Source organism: Prinia subflava, chromosome 16, assembly GCF_021018805.1.
Source record: "Prinia subflava isolate CZ2003 ecotype Zambia chromosome 16, Cam_Psub_1.2, whole genome shotgun sequence".
In the NCBI taxonomy this organism is placed as follows: Eukaryota; Metazoa; Chordata; class Aves; order Passeriformes; family Cisticolidae; genus Prinia; species Prinia subflava.
Window position 1 is genome coordinate 4,607,669 of NC_086262.1, and position 15,832 is coordinate 4,623,500.

General features: G+C 39.7%; 1 protein-coding gene across 1 annotated transcript in view; it reads right to left on the reverse strand.

Moving 5' to 3' along the window:
- TENM2 (teneurin transmembrane protein 2) overlaps positions 1 to 15,832 on the reverse strand; it is a 295,035-nt gene that overhangs the window by 104,143 nt on the left and 175,060 nt on the right. Inside the window, exons 6-8 of the mRNA XM_063413915.1 lie at positions 10,571 to 10,776; positions 3,278 to 3,473; positions 399 to 500 (exon numbers count right to left, since the gene is read on the reverse strand). Of these exons, the coding sequence (XP_063269985.1) occupies positions 399 to 500; positions 3,278 to 3,473; positions 10,571 to 10,776 (504 nt within the window). The remainder of the gene's footprint in view (positions 1 to 398; positions 501 to 3,277; positions 3,474 to 10,570; positions 10,777 to 15,832) is intronic.

Genomic DNA, 15,832 nt, shown 5'->3' on the forward strand with positions numbered 1-15,832 from the left:
TTTCTACAAAAGGCAAAGTTCCTTTGGCCAAAGAGTTATTTTATATGCAAGAAAGTTGCTTTTACTAGAAGTAAGGCTCAGGTAAGCCAGAATATGTACTACACTCTATCAATGAAGACAATCAGTCTTGTCTTGCAGACCAGCTAATGATTATCAGAAAGCATTGATAGTTCATCCACTTTTCCAGAAATTAAATATTTTCTGCCATTTCTGCCTACTACCTTTGCCACAAAAAATGGCTGTAACTATGCAAACTCTTGATCATATTTAACTTGAGTTCTAAGAATAAAAGAAGCAAATTGTTCTACTTCAATCTAGCTCAGACACAAGCTAGCCAGCAGGTGCTGTAGATCACTGACACAGGCTGTGGGTATTTGTAAATATAAGGAAAATGATACCTTTAGCACAATCTGCTCCATGAAATCCTGGGAAACAGTGGCAGACACCTGACACACACTCGCCATTCCCATGGCAGTGACGTGGGCAGTCTTGCACTGAGTCTGAAATTAAAGCATCACAGGCACATTAATTGGTTGGTTCCTACTTAGGCTACAGATTTTTTGTTTAAATTTTCTCTGTTTTATTTTGTCCTCAATATTTAGAAGCACAGCCCCTGGCAGTATTAACACCACAAGGTTCAGGTGCAGCAGAATGCACCAGTTTCATGACAACATGAGTACATGTAGAGATCCAGTGACATGCTAAAGTCACAAAGGAAGTTCTGGACTTTATTAGAACCCAAAGTGTTCTGATAGTGCTCAAATCCCAGTGTTCCAAAAATAGCCAGGACCTCTTAAGACCTCTACAGCCATGTCTGAGTTTTTATTGTGTAGCAAACACAATGCTTCCTCTGGAAAAATCAACATTCTCCCTTTTGCAATGAGACTGTTCTTGCTCACCCACTCCCCCATGGGAAACTGATTATCTCAAGGACTTTGTCTTCTTTTCCTTCTACAGGCATTTAAAGTCTCATTAATTAAGCTGACAAAAATATCTGCTGAACATGACAAAGAGGAGCTCTTTTGCTCTGGCAAATCTACTCGATCCTTAAAAATATAGAATTTAAAAGGTGCAAGTGGCTGTGCAAGAGGATGAAGAAGAGCTCTGCAAAAACAGAGGACAAAGTTTAATATCAGAGTCTGAGTGACTGACTGAAATGTTGATGACTTCAATAATATGAGTAGAGTAGACACATCAGCCTGATAACCTTTCAGCTGTGCCAAAACACTTATTTTCCACAATTTCTGTTACGATTTGGATAAAACATACACCACTTTGCATAATAACAACCTAAAAATAAAATTCCATTTTTTGAAGTCAATTCTTAAAATGATTTTAATTTGAAAGCTGTTGGAATATATTTTCAGCAGTGAAATATTGGAACAAAAATCCAATTGGAATATTACTCTTCACTATTTCACTCCCTGTTGCTGTGGGATCTGTGGTTCCAAACTAAAGGGTTCTGTCAGCCCAAGGCACCAAACCAAGCTGCTGTACAACACAGAAAAGAAAATTTGGATTTGGAACTAACAGAACTATAGAGAGTATTTTTATTTGCTAAATTAGACTGTAAAGAAGAAAAGGATTTAAGTAGATCTTTCAATCTAATTTCACATTTGCAGGACACCAAATACAAAACGTCGAAAGCAAATTTTCAAAGAGATGTCATTAGCTTGGCCTCTTGTAATGATTCATGTAAACAATGAAAAGAAAAATTGAAATGTAATAATCAAAGATATCAATTTGTCTAATGAAGAAGCTTGCTTATAGACTTATTCATTATTTAGCTTCATGGCACACAAAAGCCATTTCTATGCATTCAAAATCATGGTAAATTTAGTATTGTCTGGGAGTTAACATAATTTTTGTTATTCTTCCTCCTCTTCCACACCAGAGAGATGTTCAGCTGTCTCAGAGCCTTTCATTATGAAGCATCTGATACAAGGTGTGCGCAGAACCAGATAAAACACTGTATTTTTCTCCAGATTTCATTTCAATTACTATCATTGCTCTATCAAGCAGCCTACCTGGCTATTACACCTTTGATGCTTTTGAAAGCTATAGCCTTGACCAGGCAACTCTTTAAAGGGCAGCTTATAATATCCTAAGGTTTTCTAAGCACAACAGGGACATAACAAGATAGAATCACAGATGTTCTTGTTTTTAGAGAAGTGGAAAAAGCCTTCCATGGGAAAATATGCAAAACCCCCCCTAAAAAAAAAATACATATATATATATATATTTTCAACATTCATAGAAAAGTGGGGTTTTTTTGATCTTAATTCGGGGTAACAGAAACAATTATGTTTACACTTAATGACAGTATTGATTATCTGCCTACACCCTGTGGGACTTAGGCCAACAAACATAATGTTATACTAATGTAAAAGGAAAAAAAAAACCACCCCAACACAATATTAATAAGGCAAGACTAGAAAACACCTCTGACTATTTTTCATCAAATCTGAAACCTCATTTTTACTTTTTACAGTTGCCCTAAACTAAGAGGAACTGCAGATTTATACAACACAATGCCATTTAAGACTTCACCAGCCAGGAGAGAATATCACAAACGATACCTCAGAATTTGTTATACCACTGTGAAAAGATAGTTAGAAAGTTCATTAAGAGCTTCAAAGGTCAACAAATCTAATAAAGCTTGGAGAATTTAGACTCAGTTTGATTTTCAACTGAATGTAATCCTACTCTAACAAAACTGCAGCTGGATGTTCTTCCACCACGTTGAGGAGATGATTCACTATTAGGTGAGTCATAAGCTGTAAAACAACATACAGCTAATTAACTGCCTCAATTGATCTCTAGGGTGGCTGCAAACAATAATCTCATTTGCAGGTATCTGTTTCTTGAGCTGTCCTTCCACTAAGATTAAACAGCTCTCCTGTTGGATACTATTCCACCTGAGTGTAAAGAAGCTTCTTCAGAGAAGCAAATAAAAAGTATCAAAATGACAGAGATAAGGGAGAGGGATATTAGCTGGGGAATGCTGCAAACCACACTGAGCTGTTCTGAGCCTTGTTTCTCCAAACTGCACTCGAGATCTATGGGAATGCTAAAATATTAAGAGAGAAATGAGTGGATTAAAGTCAGCACACCCCACTAGTGACTCTTTGCCCGAGTAGTGTCGAGAAAAAAAAATGCACAGCATAACAGAAGGACAAACAGGCCAAATACTGAGGACTGCAGGAAAATATTACAACTTTGGGTAAGGAAGGATATAAACAGAGAGGAAAAATGCCCAGTTTGTGGAAATACCCACCCAAAATGACTGTGCTGAAGGAGACCACCTCCTTGTCCTTGCCGTCGTTGTAGAAGGCCAGGTGCCACAGCCCCACGTCCAGGTACTGCACGAACACGGCCTCGTTCTGCACCAGGGTCTGGATGCTGCGGCGCTCCCGCGGCGACTCCACCACGCTCCACTTCTCCTTGCCATCCAAACGCTCCATGAAGTCATACTGCAGGGGGAAAGAAACCAAAAAACAAGGGAAAAAAAAAAGAGAACACAAACAAACAAAACTCCAGACAAACAGACCTGAATACAGAATGTTTCAGCTCAAAATCTGACACTATTTTCTCCCCTACCTTGTTAGAAAATGGTATTTCTGGAGAAATTGTGATACTAACATTTACTAGCTGACCATGGAACACAAAGGGATTCTGTGACTTTCATTCTTAAAGAGTGACCTAGAACTATGCATCTTTCCTCTGCATAGGTGATCATAGAATGCACAAATTGACAGGATGGTTTTTGAGAAACAATTTGAGATCTATTATTTGACCTATTAATTTCAAGTTCCTACACAGCTTTTAGAGACCCAGGAGACCCACACCATTTTCTAAGCAATCAACTGCAATAAATTCTTTTTGCCACAAGAACTGACATTTGAGGTGTAACTCCAGACATACTGAATGGAAGCCCCTGGAATGTGAAACAGGAATAGCACAGACAGAAAATGTGTTTGTCTAATGGAACTCATCACCAGATAAAAACACACTGCACAAGTTCTACAGCACAGAGTAAAAGCTGCTTACCTGAGGTTGTATGAGGAACAATCAGGGCAAGTGTGATGCAAAAACCAGCGGGAGCATGGAAAGGAATAACACAAATAAGGGAATTGATCTTATATTAAGGAAAACTGAGAATTTCTGTCTGGATGGCTTCCAAATAAGGTAGAACATTGCATTAATCTTTGGAAAAGGGATCAAACAGAGCAAGTGATTATTTAGAGCATAAGAGCGATGGCACCATTAATGGCAAGAAACTAAAAAAAGAAAGGAAGAAATTTAAGATGAATGTCAGATAAGCTTCCCATCTATTAAGCTCAGTAAATAGCCTCCCAATGGAGATGCCACAATTAAATAGGACTGGAAGAAATATTGGTTAGTCTACAACAGGGAATAACTCTGCATAACAAAGCACCTGAGCTAGCTGTCCTAATAGACTTTTTTTCTGCCTTTAATGTCTGTGATTCTGGAGCTCTCAAGCTCAGCTGAGTAGATCTCATAGTCCCTATCTAAGGGAAGCCCTTAAGAAACACCAAAAACAATATATCTAATCTTTTGATAGCTGTATAACAAGTCCCCTATGAAAACACATCTTGTTTTAGACACATTTATCTGTGTAGGAGTAGATGGAGATAGATAGACATGTCTAAAGAAAGATGTATGTGTTCAATAAAATACAGTAATAGTAGGGGCTTGCTTGCCAGTAGCTTCATTACATTTCCCTCTGTTATCTCTAACACTTCCAGGCTGTGCCCACAACAGCCATGAGAAAACATCAACCTCCCCTTGCCTTCAGTTTAAACAGGAAACTGTAACCTTCCCTCCTAAACAGAATAAACATCCAGGGAAGGCTGTCCTGCACACTGTATTCCACTCATTAACTGAGCCCTAGTAAATTATTCACGATATGCAATAAAATAATGAAGATTCTCCCTTCCAGTGGATGAGACAGACAAGTTTTACACTCTAGTGCCATCACATCTCTCCAGAACTGGGGTGTAGAACCTCACCTTTCTAGCTGAAAGCCTCTTATGTACCAGCATTGCAGAGCCCCGGTGTGCTCAGCCTTACAACAAAGGGAGATGTCTGGAAGAACTGCTGCCTTCCTAGTAAACCTATGGAACTGACACTGACCCGCAGCCCTTCCACGAAGGAAATCCATGGCAGGGAGGAGTTTGAGCCCCAATCTACTGATATTGAGAGCTATCATCACAGTAAGTGCATTATCCACTCTATCTATTATTCTGTGCTTTTAAATGAGGGACAAAGTAAGAGAAGTGGAATAAAAAGTTCCACTCAATATCAGACTGCCATCCACTTGAGCCTTTTTCCACACATGATTTTTACAGGGAAAGGTAAATCAGACGAAGTAGCAAAATTCAGGCAAAGCATGCCAAAGATGCAGAGAATTCTGGCATGCCAGTAACTTTCGGCATATGTGGAGTGCCAAACACACATATATCCATCTCTGAAATCAATGGCATTTGGAAAGATTGCTAAAGCTCATTGTCTAGCAGTCAGAGGTTAAGGACAGACTCATCACCTCCTTGGGAAATGTTATTACTTGGGCAACATCTTGGGAAAAAGAAATTGTGCTCTTCAGAGCAATTGTTCACAAAGGGTCAACTGAGGAAGCAGCAATAAAAGCTGACATTTCTCACTGGCAACATGCTGTTCCTCTCTGCTTGTGCTGGCAGGTTCCTCTGCCTCCCTCTGTTTGATGCTGATTCTACCTCATATAGCAGAGAAGGCTCAGCAGTTGGCCAGATCGAAGGGGAAGAGTTTTCAGCCCGAAGCTGCTTGAAGTGGCTTTAGCTGCAGAATCTCTTTTCACGATGATGGTGTGTGACCTAGTGAGAGCAGGGCCCTTGGCACAACCATTTTAGCTTTGGTACAGTTAAGACTGGTATTGCCCCTCTTTAATCAAACTATGACAAATAATTTAATGCCCAGGCAAAAGCAAGATGACCAAATCTGGACAACTCTGTGCATGCTGAAGTATCAGTGCAAAGTGATACAGCAAACAATAATACATTTTTATCCCTCTTTGGGTTTCTCAGGATTGAGGGGAAAAAAAAAGAAGGCAGCTAATGCATCTGCTGGTGGTTCCCTGGGTGTATTAATCTTAATATGCCAGTAAGGACTAGGTATATGTGCCCCAAAATCGAAAATCCCTGACTGAAGGGTCACCAAGATGGCACTGTGAACTCATAAGCAGATAAGATTTCTTCTCATGCTTGGCTGAACCATCATTTTGCTTTTCATGGCCCGGTTGATTTTCTGATTTACCACCCTTGCATGATTAATTACTTCTACATAATGTTGTGCTGAAGATATCACTCTTGCTTTAAAGCTACTTATTGGCATATATGAATAGATTAGAAGACCCATCTAGGAAAAGGAGGCAAGTAATTTCATGATCATTAAAAAGCAGCTGTGGAATTCTTAATCTAAAACACACACACACAGCTGCTGAGGAAGAGGCCACTAAATCACGTGAATTAGGGAATGGACATGTCAAACCAAATTAAATCTCTGAAGTAATTTGGAAGTTTCACTGACTTTTGGCTTTTCTGTTTTCTTTTTTTATGATCCTTCATATTTCATAGCTTCATACTGAAAAACCACATAAAAATGGCTAAAACAGCTCAGGAACAACATGCAGCAGAAATCCCAAATGACTACATCATCAGAGTTCAATTTTGCAGCAGGGAGTACTTACTATGATTAAAGCTCAATATAAGCAAGTGACTCGCCAGCCTACACCGCTAAACAAATTCCAAATTCACTCTCTCGGTGAGTTTGTTTATTTTTACTACCCAGCACACTGAAATCCTACTGCTTACTTTTATTTACAAACCTAAAATCTCATGCTAAGTTCTTTCTGGGCAATTTGTTTTTATAATTTCTCCGTTCAGGGCTTTCTACCCTCTGATGCATTTTATTCACAGGCTAATAAAGGCTTCCCTTTTCCCAGTGACCGTGGGGAGTCAGCAGAACAGTTTGGGAGGTTTCCACCTCGGGCTGTGGCTGCAGCACTGCACAGAGCCAGCGGGCACAGCCACACACAGAGAAGGGAGCCACTCGTGACCACTGCCAAGCACAGGGAGCTCCCAGGGCTCAGCAGTGGAGATGTGAGACAGGCTGGATATTCTGAGAGTGGCCAGAGCGTTGTGAGCCCCACAAAGATGAATCAGGCTCGGAGAGCTGACCTGCAATCCCCCAGAAATGGCTTTAAAATAATTTGCGAGATGGCTGATCAGGTGTGCTTTGAAAAGAGAAAGGTTTTAATTAAAGAGAAAATAACAAATGATACAAAACCAAAACAGAAGCCGTGCACAGGTGGAGGAAAGCCCCTTACACCTGGCTAAGACACCCCAAAAAAGCCTCCAGCACCTCTTTGCTCTTTCTTATCTACTTAATGTTTGAGGAGGGTTTTTTTGACTTGCTGCCCAATGCAAACCAGCTACAATTCTGAAAAACAGCTACAGAGACCAACAGGTGCCTGGCACTGGGCCAATTATGATGAGAGAAGAACAGAAAGTTCTGGTGCTTATTCCTTAAAGTCAAGGGTGTGACTTAAATCCTTTTCCTTCAATGGAAACATCTTGCTCCGTGTGGCAACGCAACGTAACAGAAATGCAGAGGGCCGCCATAATCTTCAGGGGTTTTCTCAGATTTGAAACAATTTGCATGCCTCTGCAAAATGCCTAGGAGTTTCTGAGATTAGGAACTGAAGAGAAAGCTCTCTCAGAGCTCTTATCTCAAGAAGGGATGCATATTCAACAGGAGAAGGGGAGCACGCTTGGCGTGGCGGCGAGCATTTGCCTTTATGCCAAAGCCCTGTAGGATCGAAGCAGCCAGAAAAACATATGGCAGGGAAACTTGTTTGCAAAGTGCTCTAAAATTAGTTCTTCATAAAATCCAGTTGGTAATTATTCATTAAAACACAGGCACGAAACATCTGACACCCTTGGTGGCAGCCAACCAACCGGTTTGTTCCCACATTGGGATGTGCCACAAGCCAGCCACTTCAGGCCAGCCCCGTAGCAACTCTGAGGTGCTCAGAGCACCTAAAAAGTGTTTGAGCACCTGCTAAAACCAAGGGAACACTGATGCTCCCCTGCTCTCCAAGTTTTTTTTCAAATAAAGCCATTTCCTGTTCTGCATGAAAACAGTTTTCATTTTGACATGAGAAATTTGTAAGTATAAGCCACGCTGCTGGAAATGCAAACAATACAGCTCCATGCATTGCCTTCTCCAGGCATTCCAGTGAAGTTCCTCTCAGGTTCCCTCATTTCATGCATCATTTGGAACATGCTACCAGCATGTAGCAACACCATAATTGCTGTAAGCTCTGCAGAGTCACTTCATGCATTATTTGACATTTACAGTTTGTTTTCTATACATTATCAATCCTATTAATATGACTCTCTTCTGCTAAATTCCTATTGATCATTCAGGTCTGCAGTGTACATTTTGTTATTCGGGCATGGCACTACACAGGCTGGAGGGATTTTGCATTCCTGTTTGTACTCTGCTTGCCACTCAAAGCTGCATTTTTGCCTCTCCTCCAGAGCTCCACTCCCCATGCACGTGGCACACAGGCTGAATCCAGACAACTTCACAGCCACATCAGTTTGACTGACTAAACCAGGCATTTGGAATATTTGCTAAACAGTAATACTGAGAAGGTTAAATCTCAGCAGGGCTCTCAGACAGGAACTGCATCTTGTTGTCTCAGGTTAATCATGTACCTAATTTGCTGATTATTGACTTGTTCCCACAAAGGATTTTACTCAGCTTGACATACGAGCACTGATCAGTGATGAACTGTCAAGCTGTTCACTGCTTTAGAGCTCATGTCCCTAACCTACAGAAACAAGGATTTTAAATTTCAATTTTAAAATATCGCCTGGTGTCAACTTCAGACTGTTTTCATTCATACAAAAGTATTGTGCTCCTTTCTGTCAGAACAAGGCTTCTTCTCACTAACTCAGGTCTCTAACAGCCTGCCTTTCTTTTTCTAAAACAATTTCTCTTGGTAGCAGCTTGGCTGCATTTTGATTGCTGGGCAAAAACGCCATGGAATCTCCAGCTGTATGAGCCTGTTACCAAGCACCAGGACCCTGCCTGGACGTGGGAGGGTTTATGCTGGTTTATATTGCAGATTCAGACCAGATCTATGCTAGTTTATATACAAGGGATTTCATTAACCCCACTTATGAAGAGGTTTAGAACTGCTTCCTCTGAAGACTGGAAAACACATCCCCTGAGGAGGAATCCAGCTCAAGAGGAAACACAGATGATGTTTCTCATTATTTAATTTAACAGAAAGGTCACAAAATTTCTATTCTATCCACGTGAGGTGGAGTGAAAGAAAAAAACTCTGCCTGCTCACAGCCTTCTCAGATGAGAACATCATAATGAAACCTAGAACAAATACATCCGATCATACTGCAATATAAAGTTCATCCTGAATTAAAAAAATGTACTATGAGCTACTTCCAATTGGATTTCTTGTAAAAGATACAGGCATACCTCCCTCATGTCTTAGTCAAAAAATTAAAATTAACCTGTATTTATAGCAAACTTTGATGATTGCTTTGGAGCTTTGGTTGCCCTAAGTAATTTTCATTTAATGATTTATACTTTTGTTTGTTTTCCTCAACTAAATTGCCATTTTATTCATGATAGAATAGAGAAAGTGAGCACTAAAATTCTGAATTAAATGAGACACAATGAATTATGCCATTACCTCACTGGAACAGCTGAAGATCCACAGACATAATTTCACCCTCAAGACAGCACATTGAATGAAGCCTTCCAGCCAAAATCAAAACATTCTTAAGAAAGGCTCCCACCCTGGAACATATTCTCTGAAGATATATGTTTTGTGTTGCCTGTACGGCTGGAAATGACTAAAAATCAGTCACCAACCCTCTGCAATTTCCCAATTTTTTTAGTCTTTGTATCAAATTTCAGGACACCGTATGCTTACATGGAAAACTGGCCACGTGTCCTCCCCTCCTTGGGCTGATCCTGGTTTCTTACCAGTCAAACACACCCATTCAGTAACTCACACAACATTGGAAAACAGCTTACCACAGTAATGAATTTTGCACAGCCAAAGCTCCTTCTGCACAACTTCTTGGCAGCAGAGGTAATAAACCCATGTCAACCTCCTCACTCCTTTATTCCCAAGTCTAATCAAAGATTTTAGTCCTCAGCTCATCATTTGTGTCTCATAGATAACTGGATAGTTTTATCCCAATTCATGCCGAGATTATATCAGAGATATAAAACCTTGTTTGAATGGCAAGGACGTAATTACTTCTTTTATAAATGTATTGTTGAAGTATGTGAAAACCTAAGAACGTTAAGATGAGGGTGGTGAGGGTGGTGAGGGTGTTCAGTCAAATATCACAAATGAAGGAAATTAGGAAATCCCTAACCTTGAATTCTGTAAACTCTAACATAAACCTAACAAAGCTACCCAGATTTTGCACTCTGACATTCAAAGCCAATAAACACATTGATAAAGTACCTGGGCATGTGATGGTGGGAGTCCTCTTCTTATATAAACACCAAAAAGAGCATCCTTCCCTAAGGATATGTTGAACTTCAGGAACTGTGGCTGGCTGATATGGATCTGAGACCTCCAAAAAACTCCGGGGGGCACCTCCTGGGTGACCCTGTGGCCAACTTCTGTTTCTCCACTATCTATGCTGCTATTCCTAGTGACCCATGGTCCTAGAAAACAAAAGCAAATATAAATCAAATGAGATAACTGATTTTAATACAGGTAGTTTCATTCTTTCAAGATGAACATCTGTGGCAGTGACATTGATTCTAAAATCAAACTGTAACTTTCTTATTCTGATGCAATCTGCCTGCTGTTTTAATCAGTATGAAAGAATTTGGCCCTTGTATTTGAAGCAAGGATTCTGCAAACCTTTTTTTCTGTGGAGCATCAGCAATCTTCTCGTCCCTCAAACCCTTTAATTCTGTGATTGCTCCTCACTGATCAAACAGCAACAGCAGAGAGTCAATTAAGCACGAGACTCTCCCTGTGCTCCTTTCAGTAGCATCTTGTACACAACCAGGGGATAAAAAATTGCCAGAAAGGTGAACTGAAGGGTAACTTCAATCTAAATGAACTGATTACAAATTTTTATTACCACTGTTTTCTTCACTAAAGTAGTCCAATAGACTTTAGGTCACAGACAAGAGAGTTGACAGAAGAAATGAAATGCACACAAAAGGGTTTAGAGGACAATTTCTGTTCTCTAACGCGCATCTTCTCCTTGAAACAGAGTTAGCACAACTCAGTGCAGTGCCTTTGAAGTTCTCTCTGCCTGAAGCAGGGTCTATCCACAAGTTTTTTCCCTCATGCTGTGGTTAGTTAAAATCCATCATTTGTTGGTTTTTCAGCATGCATTATTGAAGACAAGATACAAGACCTTTCTGGTTGAGTGCTCTGGCTTTCAGCCCACGAAATAGTCAACTCTTAAAATAAGGTGCAAATCCCTTCTGTTCTCAACTGAACAGGTTCTGAGGCTACACATATTTTAAACATGGAGTGCAGAACATGGAGTTAGCAGTGTTTTCAAGCTACAATATGCAGCAACGTTTGATTCTGTGTTCTGTATTCCCAAACAACATGGTGAGAAATCCATTTAAAAATTCTTACAACAGACACTATAATAAACCAGAAAACCACAGAGAATATCTGTTAACAATCACAGAAATTTAAAGGCATCACTAATACCACTATTACCACAGTGAGGTAATAGTGATAGGTAGTGATACCTCTGATACAACCTGAGAGCATTTGCACAAAGCTCAGTGTTTACTTCATGGGGGTTTTTCTGCCCTGGTGAAATGCTATTTTCAATAAATGGCAAGTTACTTTTGAAATATATTCCAGCACTGTATGAATGCAATGGGATGGCACAGAACAACATATAATTCCAGCAGGTAAGTACATAACAGCTTTTCTGTCTTGACTATCTTTAATTGAGAGAGCTGCAAAAGCACGGTTTCAATTATAGATTCTAAATTATCTATGTTAGCAGCACTTACACTTGTACATAATGAAACAGATACCATGTTGGCAGTGTTTTGAAATGGTAAAAGAATGCTTTGAATACCAACTGCTACACAGTTTTTGGCAACTTGTTTGTTTTTTTCATTTTCTATGTTAATCGGTCTACAATAACATCACAGCACTAACAAAGAAAGAGAAAGCAGAAGAAGCTGCAATCAGAGGCTACAAAGAAAGGGAAATGGCTGAGAGTGTCAAGCAATGTGCCCTTAGAGCCACCAGAAGCACAGAGAGCAACCAGATCCAAACACGTCCTGCTTCATGGAAACTACAGATTGCATTTCTAATGGATTGCTGCAGCAGAGGATCTCTCAGGGTTCCTATCTCAATGAAGGCAGGCACCATCTCACTAGAATTTAAATTAGTTCTTGCCCATCCATGTGGAGAGGAAAACGAGGGGCAGAGAACACACCAAAAATCACCTGTGGCAGGTTATGCTGGAATCAGTGGCAGAGCTGGGAAGTCAGCAAAAGACTGCAGGCACCTTCCCCTCCTTTGAGAACATTACATTTACTTCACAATTCCAACACATGGTAATAAAGGATGAATATTTTTTCAATACTCTTAAAAAGCATGCTGTAAATCATTTCTTTTGAAATAGACTGAGCATTCTTTAATGAATATCAACTGTATCTAACCTGCAAAAACCTCCTTGACTCTAAAGAACATTGTTCTTCAGAGCAATATATCCACACCCAACCAGTCAAAGAAAAAGCTGTTTCCAGGAATTATTTTTATCCAGCGCAGAAAATGTATGGAGCATGTGAATGGTAAGGCCACAATGGTCTCTGCTGGCAGTTACAGTTTCACTGGCTATTAAAGCAACTCCAGAACTTTCAATGGTGTTTGCTAATTTTGTACATATTCTCTAGAGTTGTAACTTTGTAAATACATTTAAATCTAGTGGAGGATCAAGTTTTAGTATTTCTGGATAAATTAAACCTCAGCTTCCTTTGGATATCCAAAATTCTGCTTTGTCTTTCTCTCTGGGAAAGGGCATTTTTCAGGACTCAAGGATCCTCAAATACATCTATTAAGCTAAAATGATAAAATTCCAGCCATCAGGAGAACCAGAGTTACCTTCATCCTACTTCAGCATGCAAAGGTACAAAACTATGTTGGATGTCAGACTTTCCCCAAAAAGATCACTAGAAGAAGACCACTCATTTGTATTTCTCATCAAAATGTTGAAGTTATCATGGTGAAATAAAAATGGGTGGAAACTGCAGATAAGACAATTGAATTTGTAGTTATTACTGAGTCTAGAGACATGGTTCAGGTTCCTAACACTGAAAAGATTCTGTTCAGTTTGATATTAACCCTGGAAGCATCCCCCACAGATGTGCTTTTGCTCTACAGCACCAATGACCTGGTTTCTATCTCTCCAAACCACTCCTCCTGGAACATCTTAGAAAATCTCCCTGGGAAGGGAACTGTGACAGGGGTTCACCACAGCAGAGGATTCTAAGAGCAGGTTAGATGATCAGCTCTCACAAGTGTTTGAGATATATTTAATCTGCAGCAAAGAATGGGGCAGAAGGGTGACTCTTTTCAGTCTGTATTTCTGTAGTGCAGCATGCTCTACACCCAGCCTGTGCCACATCTGCAAGGAACAGCTGCTGCCTCACCTCTGGCATGCTGAAAGGATCCTTTCCTTTTGCTTTTAAGAGTTTAATTCATGACATCCTGTTTTTACAGAGCTACATTACTATGCTGTAATAACAACATTTAGAAATGCATGAAGTTATACTAAAATCTAGGCTCCATATTTGCAAGCTTAGCTAACAACTTATAAAGTCTGCAGTCCAACAAGATATCAATAAATTCTAAAGATTCTGCATTATTGAATCATGCTCTCATAAATTCCTCCCAAGTTACCCTTGCTTGTGTGAGACACAAAACCAGTGACAGTATCTTGGTTCTGCTCCTTGCCCTGACACTGCCAGTGCACATGGGCTGGTCATGATCTTGCTGCTCTCAGATGCCTGTTTGTAAAACAGAATTATTAACAGTGACAGAATTATTAACAATTCTCACCTTGAAGATGAGGAAGGCAGAGCAGTAAATATAAATATTACAGGAGGTGTCTCAGCACTGGCCTCTTCATGTTCCTTCCTCCCCAGGATATAAATACAGAGAGGAAATGCAAAGTAGGTATGACCACTGAATCTACCTTAGTTAATAGGCTAAAGTTTATTTTTATTTTAACCTGAAAAGCAGACCATCATCCTAGCTTTGGTCTTTGCAATGCCTTTTTCTGCACTGACAGCTCCACTGGCAAACCCTGTCACTAGAGACTCAAACTTTTTTATAGCTCCCTTCAGTCCTCACCTCCTAATGCAGAGAATGTATCTTGCCACCTGACTCACTCCCCTCCAGCTATTTTTAGAAGCTTTTCTCTTTGATGGACCACTGCAGATCACATTCAGACAGCATCAACTGCATTTAAGTGAAGTTACAGATGTGACAAACTGACAAATCTGTGAAGAAAGACTAACCCAAACCACTCATACTGCTGTGAACAAATGAATCCCAAGATCATTCTCTCTGTTGTGGGTGACTGTTGTAAAGTGTTGTAAAGTTCCATGTTTATCTCATAACCCCATAGATACTTGATTTTTTTTCCCTGTCATTTTCTCTCTATAAACATCTACAAAAGAGTTTTAAAAGCATACTTCTTCATCTTACCCAGGGGAGCCATTTCAATCACTCAGTCAAACATATATTCATCAACTAAATAACACTTATTCATTTAAACCGCTGTTTTATTTACCCAGCTGAATTACTATTTTGGCATATACATTTGAAAAGACTGTTTTAGCATTCAAGTGTATTTGCCTTTGAAGCTATCAGACAGGCAATCCATGACAACAGCAATGCAAACTCCCCCTGCTAAGTTGTCAGCAGGTCTCATCTGTGAGCTGGAGGTCAGATTCAAGGTGGCAGTGGATGGGACATGCCCAGTCAGCCTTTAATTTAACTGATGTCAAGCAGTGTCAGCTGTGGAGGCAGAGCTGTATTTACACTGAAACCAGATACACTTGATTATTTATAACTACAGTATCCTACACTGTAGCTAAAATTAAAAATAAAAATGAATTCTGGCTACCAGCAGTGTCACACCACAGACATCACATTTAAACAGCAATTAACTCCAGTCCTGTGACTGTGTGCCTCTGTCGTGGGGATGACTGAAAATTGCATCTTGATAGCACTCTTGAAAAATATCTAGCTTCATAACCATTCCAATGGATCAGAAATGAACTACCAATGTGGAGAACCTCAAATTAAATACAAGGAATAAATCCCAGCAGGGTTGGTTAAATTCTCTTTACCTTCTTTTCCTGTAATTCTATATTTCTTATAAATCACTGCTACAGACATAGTTTACCTTACCTTTTTATCTAGCTTATTTTTCTGTTATTCTTTTTATATAGCCAGGGATTTTCACAGATGGGTTGGAATTCTGAAGAAATTTATGGTACATCTGTGTAAAGGAAACCATTCAATATAAAAATAGACTCCACTGACTTTTTGCCAAAAAAGACCGTGTGAGAATTACTATGGTTCTCCACGATAGTTTAACTTTTTTTCCTTAGGTAAATTTGCTACTTATATGACCAGACATGTCTTATTGTTCCAGAAAGGCAAATAAAATAAAGTAGAAAATGTCTTTTCTATACAAATCTCTTCAGTGGAAAA